The sequence below is a fragment of the Elaeis guineensis genome, chromosome 12 (genome assembly GCF_000442705.2).
Source record: "Elaeis guineensis isolate ETL-2024a chromosome 12, EG11, whole genome shotgun sequence".
Taxonomy (NCBI): Eukaryota; Viridiplantae; Streptophyta; class Magnoliopsida; order Arecales; family Arecaceae; genus Elaeis; species Elaeis guineensis.
The window spans coordinates 15,667,716-15,681,977 of record NC_026004.2 but is presented as its reverse complement, the minus strand read 5'-3'; the positions used below and the strand labels follow the sequence as shown (position 1 = coordinate 15,681,977).

At 38.4% G+C, this 14,262-nt stretch overlaps 1 protein-coding gene across 1 annotated transcript in view; it reads left to right on the top strand.

The window, feature by feature from the left end:
- The window catches only part of LOC105055020 (callose synthase 10), an 80,406-nt gene that overhangs the window by 37,425 nt on the left and 28,719 nt on the right, over positions 1-14,262 (top strand). Inside the window, exons 24-38 of the mRNA XM_010936709.4 lie at positions 45-142; positions 277-358; positions 458-618; positions 758-878; positions 1,684-1,781; positions 1,879-1,969; positions 2,047-2,207; positions 2,296-2,405; positions 2,840-2,971; positions 4,489-4,557; positions 4,645-4,825; positions 5,104-5,221; positions 9,082-9,201; positions 10,447-10,562; positions 10,669-10,752. Coding sequence (XP_010935011.1) covers positions 45-142; positions 277-358; positions 458-618; positions 758-878; positions 1,684-1,781; positions 1,879-1,969; positions 2,047-2,207; positions 2,296-2,405; positions 2,840-2,971; positions 4,489-4,557; positions 4,645-4,825; positions 5,104-5,221; positions 9,082-9,201; positions 10,447-10,562; positions 10,669-10,752 — 1,742 coding nt within the window. The remainder of the gene's footprint in view (positions 1-44; positions 143-276; positions 359-457; positions 619-757; positions 879-1,683; positions 1,782-1,878; positions 1,970-2,046; positions 2,208-2,295; positions 2,406-2,839; positions 2,972-4,488; positions 4,558-4,644; positions 4,826-5,103; positions 5,222-9,081; positions 9,202-10,446; positions 10,563-10,668; positions 10,753-14,262) is intronic.

The following is a 14,262-nucleotide window of genomic DNA, read 5'->3' as shown; positions in this document are numbered from 1 at the left end:
TTTTGTTATGGAAAGAATCAGAATTCATGATTCTGTTAATTCAGGATTCTCAGGATATGAATAAGGCATATGCAGCCAAGTTCGCGCCATTTTGGAATGAAATTATTAAGAGTTTGCGTGAAGAAGATTATATTAGCAACAGGTCAATCTTTATTGTTTTTTGAGAGAGAAATCTTGATTCTTTGCATATATATAATTTGCCATGCTTTTAACTGTCCTTCTTAGCTTATTTTCAGTTTTCTTGATATTCATGTGATTTTTCTTCCTTGTTTGCAGGGAAATGGATTTGCTTTCAATTCCAAGCAATTCTGGGAGCTTCAGATTAGTTCAATGGCCTTTGTTTCTTCTAACTAGTAAGGTCTGCTCATTGACATTTTGGACACGTGAATTCTTTTAAAGGCCTGAATGGTGGAATCTCTATCTATGCTGCTTCTAATCCGGATCTCGATTATTCTAGATCTTATTGGCAATTGACTTGGCTTTGGACTGCAAAGATACCCAGGCAGATCTGTGGAACAGAATATCAAGGGATCAATACATGGCCTATGCTGTTAAAGAATGCTATTACAGTGCAGAAAGGATTTTACACTCTCTGGTTGATGATGAAGGAAGACTTTGGTATGATTATCTCCAATATTGTTGGAAATGTGTACTTTGTAATATATCTTATTTTTTCTTTTCTTTTTTTTTTTTCCGATGAACATGATTTATATGACTTTTGAATCCTGCACTCTATGCATGTCTTTTTTGATGACAGGGTAGAGAGGCTTTTTCGTGAGCTTAATAACAGCATTTCTGAGGGCTCTCTTGTAGTGACTATTACACTTAAAAAGCTGCAGCTAGTGGTGTCGAGGTTTACTGCCTTGACTGGACTGCTGGTAAGTCTTCATTTATTAGATAGACCAACACTATATTTAATTGGTTACTACTTGTCATAAAAATCTTGGATCCTTAATATTGTGATTTTCTAACTCCGGCTCATTTAGTATTATTCATGTAGTATCTGGTTAACAAGTTGCTTCACCTTAATTTGCATGCCCTTAGGTGGCACCGGATGATGGTGTTATGTTTACTCATATTCTTTGTTTTTCATTGCTGCAAACCATTCTGAATTGTCTTTGACCATTTGTCTAGTTTTATATAAAATTGCTTTTGCATAGAAGTGACATATTTCTTCCCTACTCCGGGTGCTTACATATTTGTCATTCTTTATCAATTTTATTTTTTCGTATTTTCATGTGCAATAATCTTGGTGCATCAGTTTAGTGTTTTCTGTATTCTTTGGTAGACATGTATTGAAGCCACATTGTCTTCATCCTTGCCCAAGACATATCAAGTTGTAGACTGACACTGGTCAACCTAGAAAAATATGCATTTTTTGATTGTATGTGTCTATCCATAGCCATCTCTATTAGGTATATAACCACTGTGTCAACATCTTTGAATTTGGGAATATGCTGTTTCGGGCACTTGTATCGCCATATGGCACCTGTCCTTGTATCGATCATATTGTAATATTTGTTCTTCATCTAAAGTATTGTGAATAAAGTTGTGGTTTTCGTCCTCTAAAATATTTTGTGTCAAATACAGCTTATTCTCTTCCAAAGCGACAAATTTCGGCATATAACATATTGTCCCTTTCTTGTGGTCTTCTTTATTAAATCAAAGCAATAATTTGTGCAGATAAGAAATGAGACTCCTGAGCTGGCCAGAGGTGCTTCCAGAGCTATGTATGATCTGTATGATGTTATTACCCATGATTTATTGACACCAACTTTAAGGTAATCAGGAATACTTGACAGACGTTTATGATATGTGTAAGTTGAATACTTAATGTTACTCTTCATCTAGAATTTAATCAAATGTTTACCTCCTTAGGGAGCAATTTGATACATGGAATATCTTAGCAAGAGCTCGAAATGCAGGAAGGCTCTTTCATAGAATACGGTGGCCTGAAGAGCCAGAAATTGTACGAATATTCTTAGCTATATTTGCTGATAATCCTTTGTAAGACAATCTGTTGACTTTTCCCTTGTCTTTTCGCAGAAGGAGCAGGTGAAACGTTTGCATTTACTTCTGACTGTAAAGGATTCTGCTGCCAATATTCCTAAAAATTTAGAAGCTAGAAGGAGATTGCAGTTCTTTACAAATTCATTATTCATGGACATGCCTTCAGCCAAACCTGTTACTGAGATGATACCTTTCAGGTACTTACTCAAGTAGATATTAAATTTGCTTGTATGTTTCAGCAACAGTTTTTAAAATATTGATGGAAAATGTTGCTTTTTGGAGCAGCGTTTTTACTCCATACTACAGTGAGACTGTACTCTATAGTTCTTCAGAACTGCGGGTTGAAAATGAGGATGGAATATCTATCCTTTTCTATCTGCAGAAAATTTTTCCTGGTAAGCTAATTAGATAATATGTTTAGAGGCATTGATTTTTATTTGTAAGAAGTAGGAATGTCATTGTTCATTTGTATCCAGATTTGCTGATAACTTCATATGTTGGAAGACATCCTGAATTGTAACAATATTTGTATAATTTCTTAATTGGCTGAACATATAAAATTAAGCACAATTTTTTGTGAATTGGCTAAACGACATTTTAAGAACACTAGGATATTGCATGTGTGATGCATGTGGTGTGGAGATGGATGAACACCTGAGGAAAATCAGGAGTTGCTTTTATGAATTGTTGGCTCCATATGTTTTTTCATTTGATAAGTGGTTTGATATATGATTATGCTGAGTCAACTGGTGCAACTCATTGCCACTTTTGCTTCTATTAGTTTTATTAATCTATTATTATCTTACTGCTAATTAATTGTACATTACAGATGAGTGGGAAAACTTTTTAGAACGAATTGGTCGTGGTGGCTCAACAGATGATGTTAGCAAGGATAACTCTAGTGACGAGTTGGAATTGCGATTTTGGGTATCTTATCGAGGCCAAACATTGGCGCGGACAGGTTGGCCTGCTGCTCTATCCCACTGATGCATAATAATTGTACTTGAATGTCTGCAAAGCAATTCAAGTCCCATGATCTTTCGCTTTTAGTTTACCATTATTTTTATTCTTGTGAAGTGCACCTTCCTCCCGCTAGGTAGGTGTGTCAACTTTCAACTGTGCAGATATATCTCAATAACAAAACCTCTTAGGTACGTTTAGTTGCTTCTAGTGTCAAATACTTATTTTTGCCTTGGACTGGATTTTTGTTGGGACAAAAGAAAAGTGTATAGTGGTAACTGTTATTATAATGGGAACTGATGGGTAGTAACAAAAGAATATTGATGTCTTTTGATTTTTCGTTTATAACATTATTAAATATTTTATTTTTTAACCAACATGGAGATTCAATTTTTTAGAATGTGAATTTCACTCTACATACAATGAAATTGTCAAATAGTGGCTGTTATTCCTGTTGCATCATGGCTAGGTATGCAAACGGGCATGGTCGAGGCCAGGCTGGAGTCGACCTGACCCAACTTATTAAAGAATTCGAGGGACCTAGATTCGGCCTGGCCCAGCATTGACCTGAGAATTTGTTCAGACCAGGGCAGGCCCAGCCTATGCCAATAGCTTTAACTAATCTCTACTTCCCAGTTTCTTTTCTTGTTTTGGTGAATGAAGCCTGCTGGCTTGCAGCCAGAGTTTGCCAAATCATCATCATAAATTTCATGGAAAGGGGATCTCAGAGAAAAGGATAGGTTTCACAGTTTATTTATAGTATAGAGTGGATGGCCATTTGGGAGAGTTTAGTGAAGAGGCAGGTGAGTTTCAAAGTATTTAAGATAGAGAGCAGCCGGATGTGGCCTAAGCTGGGAATTGTTGGAGAGTGGGACAATAGGAAATTGGGATCAGAAGGGCTGAATGGTCTATGGCCAGTGTGGTTAATATGGATGCAATCTGGTCAGGTCCAACAAGAGTAGAATTGTGACATGGCCTGGCCCATCTTTTGGGCTTGCGCAATGGGCTGATCTGACCCATTAAAATTTGTGGTGATGGTCCTCTAAAACTGCTATAACAGGTGTCATTTTAAAGGGTGGTCAGCATGGTATTTCATACCGGTCCGAACCAGCCAGTACATCCGGTACCATATCGTATCAGCGGGGAACCAGTCCGGTTCAGACTGGATTTTCGGAAAATGGCCTGAATCGGACCGAACTGATTGATTCGGTATAGTATCGGCCTGAACCGCTCGATATCGGGCAGTTTGGTTTGGTACGGTACGGGGCTTGTTTGGCATTTTTTTTTTTTTTTGTGTTGTTGGGTGGGATTTTTTTTTTGATTTTTTATATACGGTACGGTACCGGTCGGCAACCAATATGGGTTTCGGTATCGAGTCCGCAAACCTTGATGGTCAGGACTCATATCCAGTTTCTCTCTCAACTCCAAACCAACAGTTTACTCCAAAAGCTTATTTTGTTGCACTAGAGCTTATATATACATATTTTTGTTTAATAAATTCGTTTGCTGCTTGTGCAGTACGTGGTATGATGTACTATAGAAGGGCGCTTATGTTACAAAGCTATTTGGAGAGGAGGTCTCTAGGAGGTATTTTATTGTAGCTGTTCTATCTTCATTTAAATCTTTCTTCTGGAGTCAATGATATAGATTCTGGTTTACTGTGTAACCTTTCAGGAGTTGAGGATGGCTATTCTGGGGCTGCTGATTACATCAACACGCAAGGTTTTGAAATGTCTTCCGAATCGCGTGCCCAGGCAGATCTTAAATTTACATATGTTGTTTCATGCCAAATTTATGGGCAGCAGAAACAGAGAAAAGCTCCAGAGGCTGCTGACATTGCTCTTTTGATGCAGAGGTAATTAGCATCCCCCCACCGCAACCCCACCCCCCACACCCCCCCGCACCCCCCACCCCACCACACACACACACACATTCATGCATACATACATACATACATAAATTCTGGTTATTAGCTATTCTGTTTTTCAGTTTCCATGCATGTATGCATGTTACGGGTTCTATTTCATCTAATTGAAGCTCCCTAACTCATTCTTTGTTTTTTGTGTGCTACTTTGTGTCATCGTTCTGATCTGTGATGGTTGTTTTTTTTTTTTTTTGTTGAGTAAATTTTAGAAATGAGGCACTTCGAGTTGCCTTCATACACGTGGAGGAAAATGTGTCAGCTGATGGAATGGTTACAAAAGAATTCTTTTCGAAGCTTGTTAAAGCTGATGTTCATGGAAAGGATCAGGTAGATTAGCTTACCTCCTGGGTTATTAAACTGTAGATATTTTACTGGACATATCCTGCTCGCATTTTTTAAAAAAATTCTTTCCCGGTGTCACTCCAAGTTTGTTTTGAATCCTATGCCATTTATAGAATTTTTTTTTCTTTCTTCTTTTTAATAAAATACCTAGAGTAGCCTTGTTATTTTCTTTTTTTTTAGTCCTTAACTACAGTGTACAGAAGCCTTTTCTTAGCATACCCTTATTTTCTTCTCATAATTCTTAAGAATCAGGTCTTGGCGCATTCTTTTGACTGTATCGGAAATCTGTTCAGTTCATATCTCTACTTAACCAAGGATAGCTTGCAGTCAGAAAATCTGAGAACATGATTTTAAAATGAGTTGTATTATTATAAAGTATAATTTCTTATTTTTATCTGAATCTTTATCTGAGAGTTATGAGTAATATCTTTAGATCTTTGTTGGAAACTGGTTAATCATTTCTATAGATCACAGAACTTCATTCACATTCCTGGTGCATTACTTTGTATGTCATTGGCTGGTTATACCTGACTGATATATATGACATTATAGTGAAAAGAGGACGATCAAACTGTCTAGGCAAAATTTTTTGGCTGTTATAATTTTGGTTTCAGTGAAATGGCTTATAATTGATTTCAGGGAAGTATAGGTCAGCAGCAGTACATATGGTTTAAAGGAATTATCCTCTTTTTTTTTTTTGATTATCTTCGGGATAGTTTCCTTGAAGCATTGCTCACCGTGGCTCCTGAAATTGTTGAGCAAGTCCGATCCTGTACTTTACTGTCAAAATGCATTGGCATATCTTTTTAATTTCCTATTATTTATATTCTCTTGGGAGCTGGTTATGAGAATGGAGGTAGTGCATCTAGTATTCACATATCTATCCCTAAACTGATGAATTAGGTTTCTGGTTTTCATTCCCAACAAAGTATGCAAGCTTCTCCTGTGCATGTTCAGACTGTGTGAAATTTACTAGTGACCTTAAACTAGACTGAAGAAGGTTATTAACTTAATATAATGCTTTCGCCCTATGCTGGTGGTCAATTGTGGCTAATTAGCATTGCCAAGATTGAAATTTGTTCAAACATTTACAAGTAAATGGCCACGAAGGTTCCTTCTCATCCATGTAGTTCGTGGACATGTTATCTAAGCATTCAGAAATGCAGTTCGTAGTTAAGATTTAATTGAATTTTTTTGAATAAACGTTAGCATTTGAGTAGAAGCTGTTTATCGATTAACTAGAGAGGGGGAACTGGAAGAAAGGTTGTGGTGGGGGGTAAAACTGTGCATCCAGAGTTCACTTGCCTGATGCATAGGTTTCATGGGTGTAAAAAACTATAACTTTATGTTTGTTATAATATGATATAATTTAGGAGGGGTAGGACAGAGGGTAGAGGAAGATAAGGTTGGAAGGGGACAAACGTGCAGGAGGAGACAGAAAGGGAGAAAAATGGGATTAACAGAGTAGAAATAGAGACTTGAAGGAAACAGTATATTTTCAGATTGAAGAAATGATGAAATGAGATGGTAGAAGCAGGAAAAAAAGGCTTTGTGGCTTTGTTGCAGAAATGAGTCACAGTTCGCCAAGTGATGTAGGACAGTGTAGCGTCAAGGGAGAAGAATATAGCATTCTAAAGGGATTTTGATGTTAAAATTGTATCTGTAGATTTTTTTTTTTTTTTTTCAATTGGCTACATGGATGGTTATATTATTGGCCAGTATGTGAGAGATGCCTTGAGTTTAACCAATGATGGATGCAGGGTTAGATTGTGGATGGCTACATTATTGGCCGGTATGTGAGGGATACCTTTGGGTTTAACCAATGATGAATGCAGGGTTGGATTAGAAGCATAGCAAATAAGTGCAGAATACCATAAAGAGAGTTGATGGAAGAGCAAAAGGAAGTCGGACAAGATTCAGGATAAGTCTGTGGTGGTTTTGTACAATAGTTGAGGCTTACATTTGAGAACACAAAGAAAAATGATGATATCTCAGACTTGGTCTGGAGGGCTTATTATTGTATCTTACTTCATTAGAATAGTGAATGCTATCCTGGTGTTGCTTTGGAGGACTTCACCACCAACCTTGCAATTGGTGAAGGAGAAGTCGAAGAAGGTTGCTTTCATTCATGAACATCATGTTATTATCATTACATTCCAGGGAAGGGGTATGTAGTATTTATTGATGACTTAAGAGGCTAAGAGTGCCTTGTAACCATAATGACCATTCATAATCTAATTAAAATCCAGCATTGCCTCGTAACTTAATAGCTAACCAAAGTAAAAACAAAAGAAAAGGAGAATTACATAGAAAGAATATATGACTCAAATATTAAAGCTAATTAACTAACTTGGATCCAATTAAAACATCTAAAGTACAATTACATATATTAACTCAAGTAAAGCTAATTAATTAACTAGGACCCTATTAACACATCTAAAATACAATCGTTGCCCCCATCACTTCTTTCACTAATTGGTTGCTCTTGCTAGCAAGGTTCGTTGACTCGGAATCTGATCCTGTGCCGGCTGGCCATTTGTATGAGTTGGTACACCCCCATATTGGACGTATTGGGCCCGAACCGACTTAGAAATCAGGGAGAATTGGGGGAAAGAGGGGGGAGAGAGAGAGGGTGGAGTCGGTGGAGACACTAGCGATGGCCATTGAAGGGCTGGCAGCCCTCTAAGGGCCTTTGCGGTGCTCTCTCGAGGGCCGCCGAGGCCTCCGGGGCTCCATGGTCCTCTGTGAGAGAGATTAGAGAGGGGGGAGGGAGTAAAATAAAGGGAGGGGAAGGTGGTGGAGAGGCCGCCGAATGGCGAAAATCCCCCCATGGAGGCTGTGGGTTTGAAATAGGGGTAGGTTGCCCTTGATCGATTCACAATGAAGCCGGCAACGGGGCAACCTACCTCTGTTTTGAATCATAGTGAAGCCGGCAACGGGGCGACCTGCCCCTATTTCGAATCTGCAGCCTTCGAGGGGGGTTTCCACCATCCGTCGGCCATGACGGCCCTTTGGTGGCCTCCCCACCCCGCCTTCCCCTCCCTCCTCCCTCTCTCTAATCTCTCTTACGGAGGACTGTGGAGCTCTAGAGGTCTCAACGTTCTCGGCGAGCCATCGGCAACCTTTTTATCTCCTTCCCCTCTCCCTCTCTCTCTCATCTTCTCTTTCTTTTTCTCTCGCTTCATTGTCGTTGCGTTTCGAATCAAATGTCCGAACTGTATCGGTTGGCGATTGGTACAGTTCAACACGCCCCGAACTGTCCGGTTCGAGGTGGTTCAGCATTCCATGCTTGCCAGCTTTCTCTTTCTTGATAATTCTTTCCAACCATTGTCTCTATTCCTTGCCATTAGTAACTTGATCCATCTTCTAGATAAAAGTAGTTATTTGACGATTAATAATACTTTTTCCCCTATTGCTAGCATCCTCACCTCATCAAAAGATTAAAGTTCTTATTTTTTTTCCTTTTGGGTTGGGGTGGGTGGGGGGAGGGGGTTACTGGAGCATACAAAGCCAACTTCGAGCAACAAACAATTCTTAGAAATCTATTCCATTTGGTAGTTTTTTAAACTTTGAATCAAAATAGATTGTAATCCTGTTATTAAGCTTAAGATCAGTATCTAAAGTGCAAGCATTAGAGTTGTTTCATTTACTTGTAGAGGGATGCCATTTTTATATTTTGATCAAGGAGAGGTTTTAAATGCAATTTGCAACATTTTTTTTTTTTTTTGATGTATTAGGAATTATGTTAGCTTAAGCTTACATTAGCATAATTCCTCTTGCTCCATGTTATTTTCATTTTGTTTTTTTTTTTTAAATGGGTTTTGTATGCATTCATATTTATGCAGGAAATATATTCAATCAAGCTTCCTGGAGATCCCAAACTTGGAGAAGGGAAGCCTGAAAACCAAAACCATGCTATAATTTTCACGCGTGGTAATGCAATCCAAACTATTGACATGAATCAGGTTTGTTTTCCTTTCTGATTTTTGTGCATAGTATCTTGCTGCGTTTCTTAGAGGATTAGTAGTATTGCAATGTCAGATTATGATAGAATATTATTTTGCAGTTGTTAGTTTTGGGATATGTGATGAAATTGTAAAGCTGTCTTGTTGTACTAGTTCCATAATTGATCCATATGATGTTATTGTTTTGGCTTCATTGCAATTCGGTACTCCATTTTTCACCCCAGTTTGCCATCTCAGTATTGGAACCTATACTAGCGCCATGTTGATATGGTGTTAGTATGCCTGATACGGGAGTCAGCTCTCTGAGACCCGGTGTGCCCCCTTACTGAGTCTCAGTTTGGTAGTAGTATGGTATGATTTGTCTGGTATTGGGTGATATGCACTGGTATAGCGGATCTGGGTTTTACCTGTTTAAAATATTCTTACATCAAGGGAATCAGCAAAAATAACCAGCAATGTGGCAAATCAGTGAAGCTAGCAGCTAGGCACTCAGAAAGACTGTCAGGTTGTGTTTGATGTCATAATCTACAAACAGTTATGATGAAAGACACTGCTATGTAAAGCAAAGAAGAGAATGACCAAAATGCCCAATTTTGATCACATTCAAAGTAGAAGATGATGCTGAGAGAATCTGACAGGTTTCTTCAATTAGGAGATAAAATATTGCATGTTTTTAAAAATCTTCTCTTAACCATAAAAATATGTGAAGTTGGGGTCTTCTTTTCCTCCCTCCGTCCCCATGTATTCTCCATTATGTGCATGAATTAATATTTGTAGACCATGTTTCTGTTTGTTTGGAAGTCAAGGGCTTATTCCTCTATCTTCTAACCCTTTCCTTTACCTTTGTAATTTATTGTTATCAATTTATCATAATCTTGCATGCTTAAGAACGTGACTTTCTCTATGTTTCAATTAGTCTTCTTGGTATCACTGTGTCGCTTTTCTGTCTACACATGTAAGGTGATGTGTCACCAAATTAACATATTGCTTGGAAGTTGGAATAAAACCTCGATTGCTTGTTGCTATTGTATTATGGACTTACCTGTTGGGATTGGCTTCAGTTTCTTCCATAGTTTACATTTATTATCCTCATGTTCTCACATATAATAATCAGGTGGTGTACCTTTATGTTTTCTTTCGCTTTATCCCATTTGATCCACAATCTTGTGTACTGCCAAATCAAATAATCTACCATTTGAAATGATCATTCTTCTTTATGTCAACATGGTGATCTCAATGTTACAGGACAATTACCTCGAGGAGGCTGTGAAAATGCGGAATCTACTTGAAGAATTCCATGGTAATCATGGTCTCCGACCCCCTACAATTCTTGGTGTGAGAGAGCATGTTTTTACTGGAAGGTTGTCCATATGTTCTTTTCAGTATTTTATCTGTAACTTATTATCCCATGTGTTATTGTTTTATGCTCTAACAATTTTTTGCCTTTACCTGTCATCTTTTTCTTAGTGTGTCATCGTTGGCTTGGTTTATGTCAAATCAGGAGACTAGCTTTGTTACCTTGGGTCAGCGAGTTTTGGCTTACCCTCTCAAGTGAGTTAATTTTGCCAATCTCTTTTTGTTAGGAGGTTATTTTACATGTACAGCATTTTCATGTTTAGAAACTTAGTCACTCTAGTGGCTCAAACTGACAACATGTTCATAGAAATGATTAAAATTGAGTTTAATCAAAATCAAACTGTTTGTTTAGTGCTTTATTGTTATATTTGGCTGTTATACCTTTGTAAATGGTTTATTTTACCTGTTTGTTAATAAATATTACCATCATAGTCAAGCCTTGTCCAATTATATGGGTTAGCTGGACCAGCATATGAATCCATTGACTTAACAATTCATAATATAGTACTGTTAGAGAGGGAATATGTCATCCTTAAATGACAACATGGGACATTTTAGCATAATTTCTGGCCCTTTGATATCGTTTAAAGACAAAAGTTAGCGCATACATGGGGAGGTCATTCAGGTTTTATGGCAATCATATTATCCCTTTCTTGTTTTCTAGTTGATACTAGCTTTCTACATGTTTTATTTTATTTGCACATAAATATGGACAAATACATTCCATAATGGCATCATTCTGTACAAAATCTTGAACTGTGCACTATTTGTTTGAAGATCTATTACTATACCTGAATTACTAGATCCTTATGACACAGCTTAATTATTTGTGACAAATTCCAGAGAACCAAATTTATGTTCTACTTTTAGCTGTGGGATGCAATATGCTTTTTTTTGGGTTGAGCCATCTATAACCATTTTCCACACCCGGACTGGAATCAAATTTACTGGACCCATACTCAAACTACCTGCTTCACTAGCCTATATCAATAATCGATGGTGGACTTATCAAGTCATGTGGTATATCAGGTATTTGTGTAGTTGTTGACTATTTATTGGGTTGTTTTAGGACCATTTAGAAGAGGGAGAAGGGGTTGAGGTGTAAGGGCAAGGATGAGCTTTGATGGTGGGGGTGGCAAGAGAGCGAGAATGCGTGCGTGCGATTTGATGGTGGGGGTGGCTAGAGAGTGAGAACGCTTGCGCGCTTGAGAGAGAGAGAGAGAGAGAGAGAGAGAGAGAGAGAGTCATAGATGGCACCTCATAATCCGATAGCCCACTGATAACCTCATAAACAATTAATAAACATAATATTAATCTACATGCATGGATATAACTTTTTGAAAAATTACATGCATTGATAGATAAAAGTTACTATATTATAGTAGAAATTTTGTGTTTGTAGATGTATACACTATATCTCTAAGTTCTGCATGTTGATTATCATAAATATCATCTTTCAGATTATATATGTGATATATATATGGATGCGTGCGTGCGTGCGTGCATGTATGTATGTATTTAGATGTATGCCATTGCGTTTAAGCTGGTTAGTGTTGGGAATAGTGTCCCAAAGTCAATCGTCAGTCTGTTGACGGTTGTGCTCCTTTTGTATTAGTATATGAATTATAAATAAATAAAAGTTATTTGGTATTTTTTCATCACAAATGTTTCATCTTCTAATGAACTCCTGTGTTGTGGTGAAGTCCTTAGGACTATTTAGACTCGACAAAGGAGGATTTGTCGCTTAGTCCTTAAACATGTTCGCGACCAAATGATACGTTGTTACCAAGGACGACAACGTTTATCGAGTATAGGTCGTTGTGTGCCATATGGGTTGGTTGTCCTCATAACCAAAGAGTGTGGAGACACTGGTATGGCATACAGGTGAGATGTAATGGTACATCTGCACTGAACGTGACCAACTCCGGAGCTATTTCTGCTGTCAAGATTTGCTCCGATGGGATATGGGTATAAATGTCCCTCCGACCTGAGACCGCCACGGTGACTTGCAAGCAACTCACTGCACTTAGGCACTGGACTACCTGAATTTCTAATTCAGTGACGGAAGGTTGCTGGGTGTAGTCAAGTACTTGACTTGTCGGTGCGTGTGTCAAGATGGGATTGACCACTCCAGTTTAGGAGCTGTGTATAGTCGTGTTTCAATTTAGCAAAACCTTGGCCAGGGTAGTCCTAATGAGGAGTCACAGGACTAATTGAGTTGAGCACGATTCGGATGATATCATCAGGGTTGACAGTTTAACCCTGAGTCGTCCTAAACACAGGGGTCAAAAGGGATGAATTATACGGTAACCATATTCACGTAGGTTCTGAATGTTGCGATTGTGATTATTCGATCTATCCGGTCGTCGGGTACCATTGCTAGATGGTCACTTCGATTAGTACAGAAATTGGTTCCTGTGCTACCGGCTTAGGTTCGAACCTGCAGGGTCACACACATTAGAGGTTCCTTTCTGATCTGATGGCTGATTATGAGTCTTATCTATCTGGGACTCTATGATTGAGAATTAGGATTCTCTAATCATGAGTTCCACACATTTTGGGTACCGGGGTCAAAATTTTGAATTTCAAATTTTGAATTTGAAATTTGAACTCTTTGATCAGGGTTTCATATCGATGGTCTCTGATGCCTGATTGCCCATCGGATTTGGACTCAATATTTATGAGAGGTTTAATTAGTGATTTAATCACTAATTAACTCAATTTGATTGAGTAATTATTTTTGGATCAAGTCCAATTGAATTGGATTCAGTTTGGATTGACCCGATTAGGTTAAATGTTGACCTAATCGCTAAGGTGGTTTAGTCCCTGATTTGATCAGGGGTTAGGTTTAGTTAATTCCTGATTTGATTAGGATTTTATTGAGCCTAATTAAGCCTAATTATGTTGGGTTTAATCTGGTCTAATTGTGCTTAACCTATTTTAAACTAGGTTGGCTCAATTTGAATCAAACCACCTTGTTTTAAATTTCCTGCGACACCCAACTTCCTTGCACCCATTTGAATTCACGAGAAGAAACTTCTCGTGAAATTTTTCTCACGCAAAACCCTTCCCCACGCCCTCATTTGTGCGCCATATGGATGGATAAAATAATTAGTTAGCCATTCAAATTCAAAGCATGTTTGAATTTGAATGGATAACTTATCACTTGCCCTTTCATCCTTATCCATTTTGTGCGCCACATTACTTACACGAGAAAAGGTTTCTCGTGAAACATTTTCCACGCACAAAGAGCCACGCCCCTTCTCTTCTCACGCCCAAAAGGATAGGGATAAGTTGGTTTTCGTTTGAATTCAAATTTGATTTGAATTCAAATGTGTAACCTCTTGTCTTTATCCTCTCACGCGGATAAGACACGTTCGACGTTGTTTTAAAAAGAGGAGAAAGGTGGGACGTGCGTAGAAATTTTAGGAGAAACTTTGGGGCGTGAGGAAGGCTTCTGCGCAAGGTGAAGGTCCAAAACCTTCCGAGAGAAAAAGAAAGAAAAGAGAGAAAATTGGGCGCAGGGTTTTTGGTGTGTACCCTAGGGTTTCTACCTAGGGTTCGGGAAGTGAGATTGGTGTGCCACGAGTGTCGTGAGTCCACCAAATTTCAGGGAGAGATCCATCAGCCTCTCAAGCAACTGTGCAGACGATCCGGAGCGTCCGAGAAGTCGGCACACATCGATCGAAGGAGTTCGATCAACAT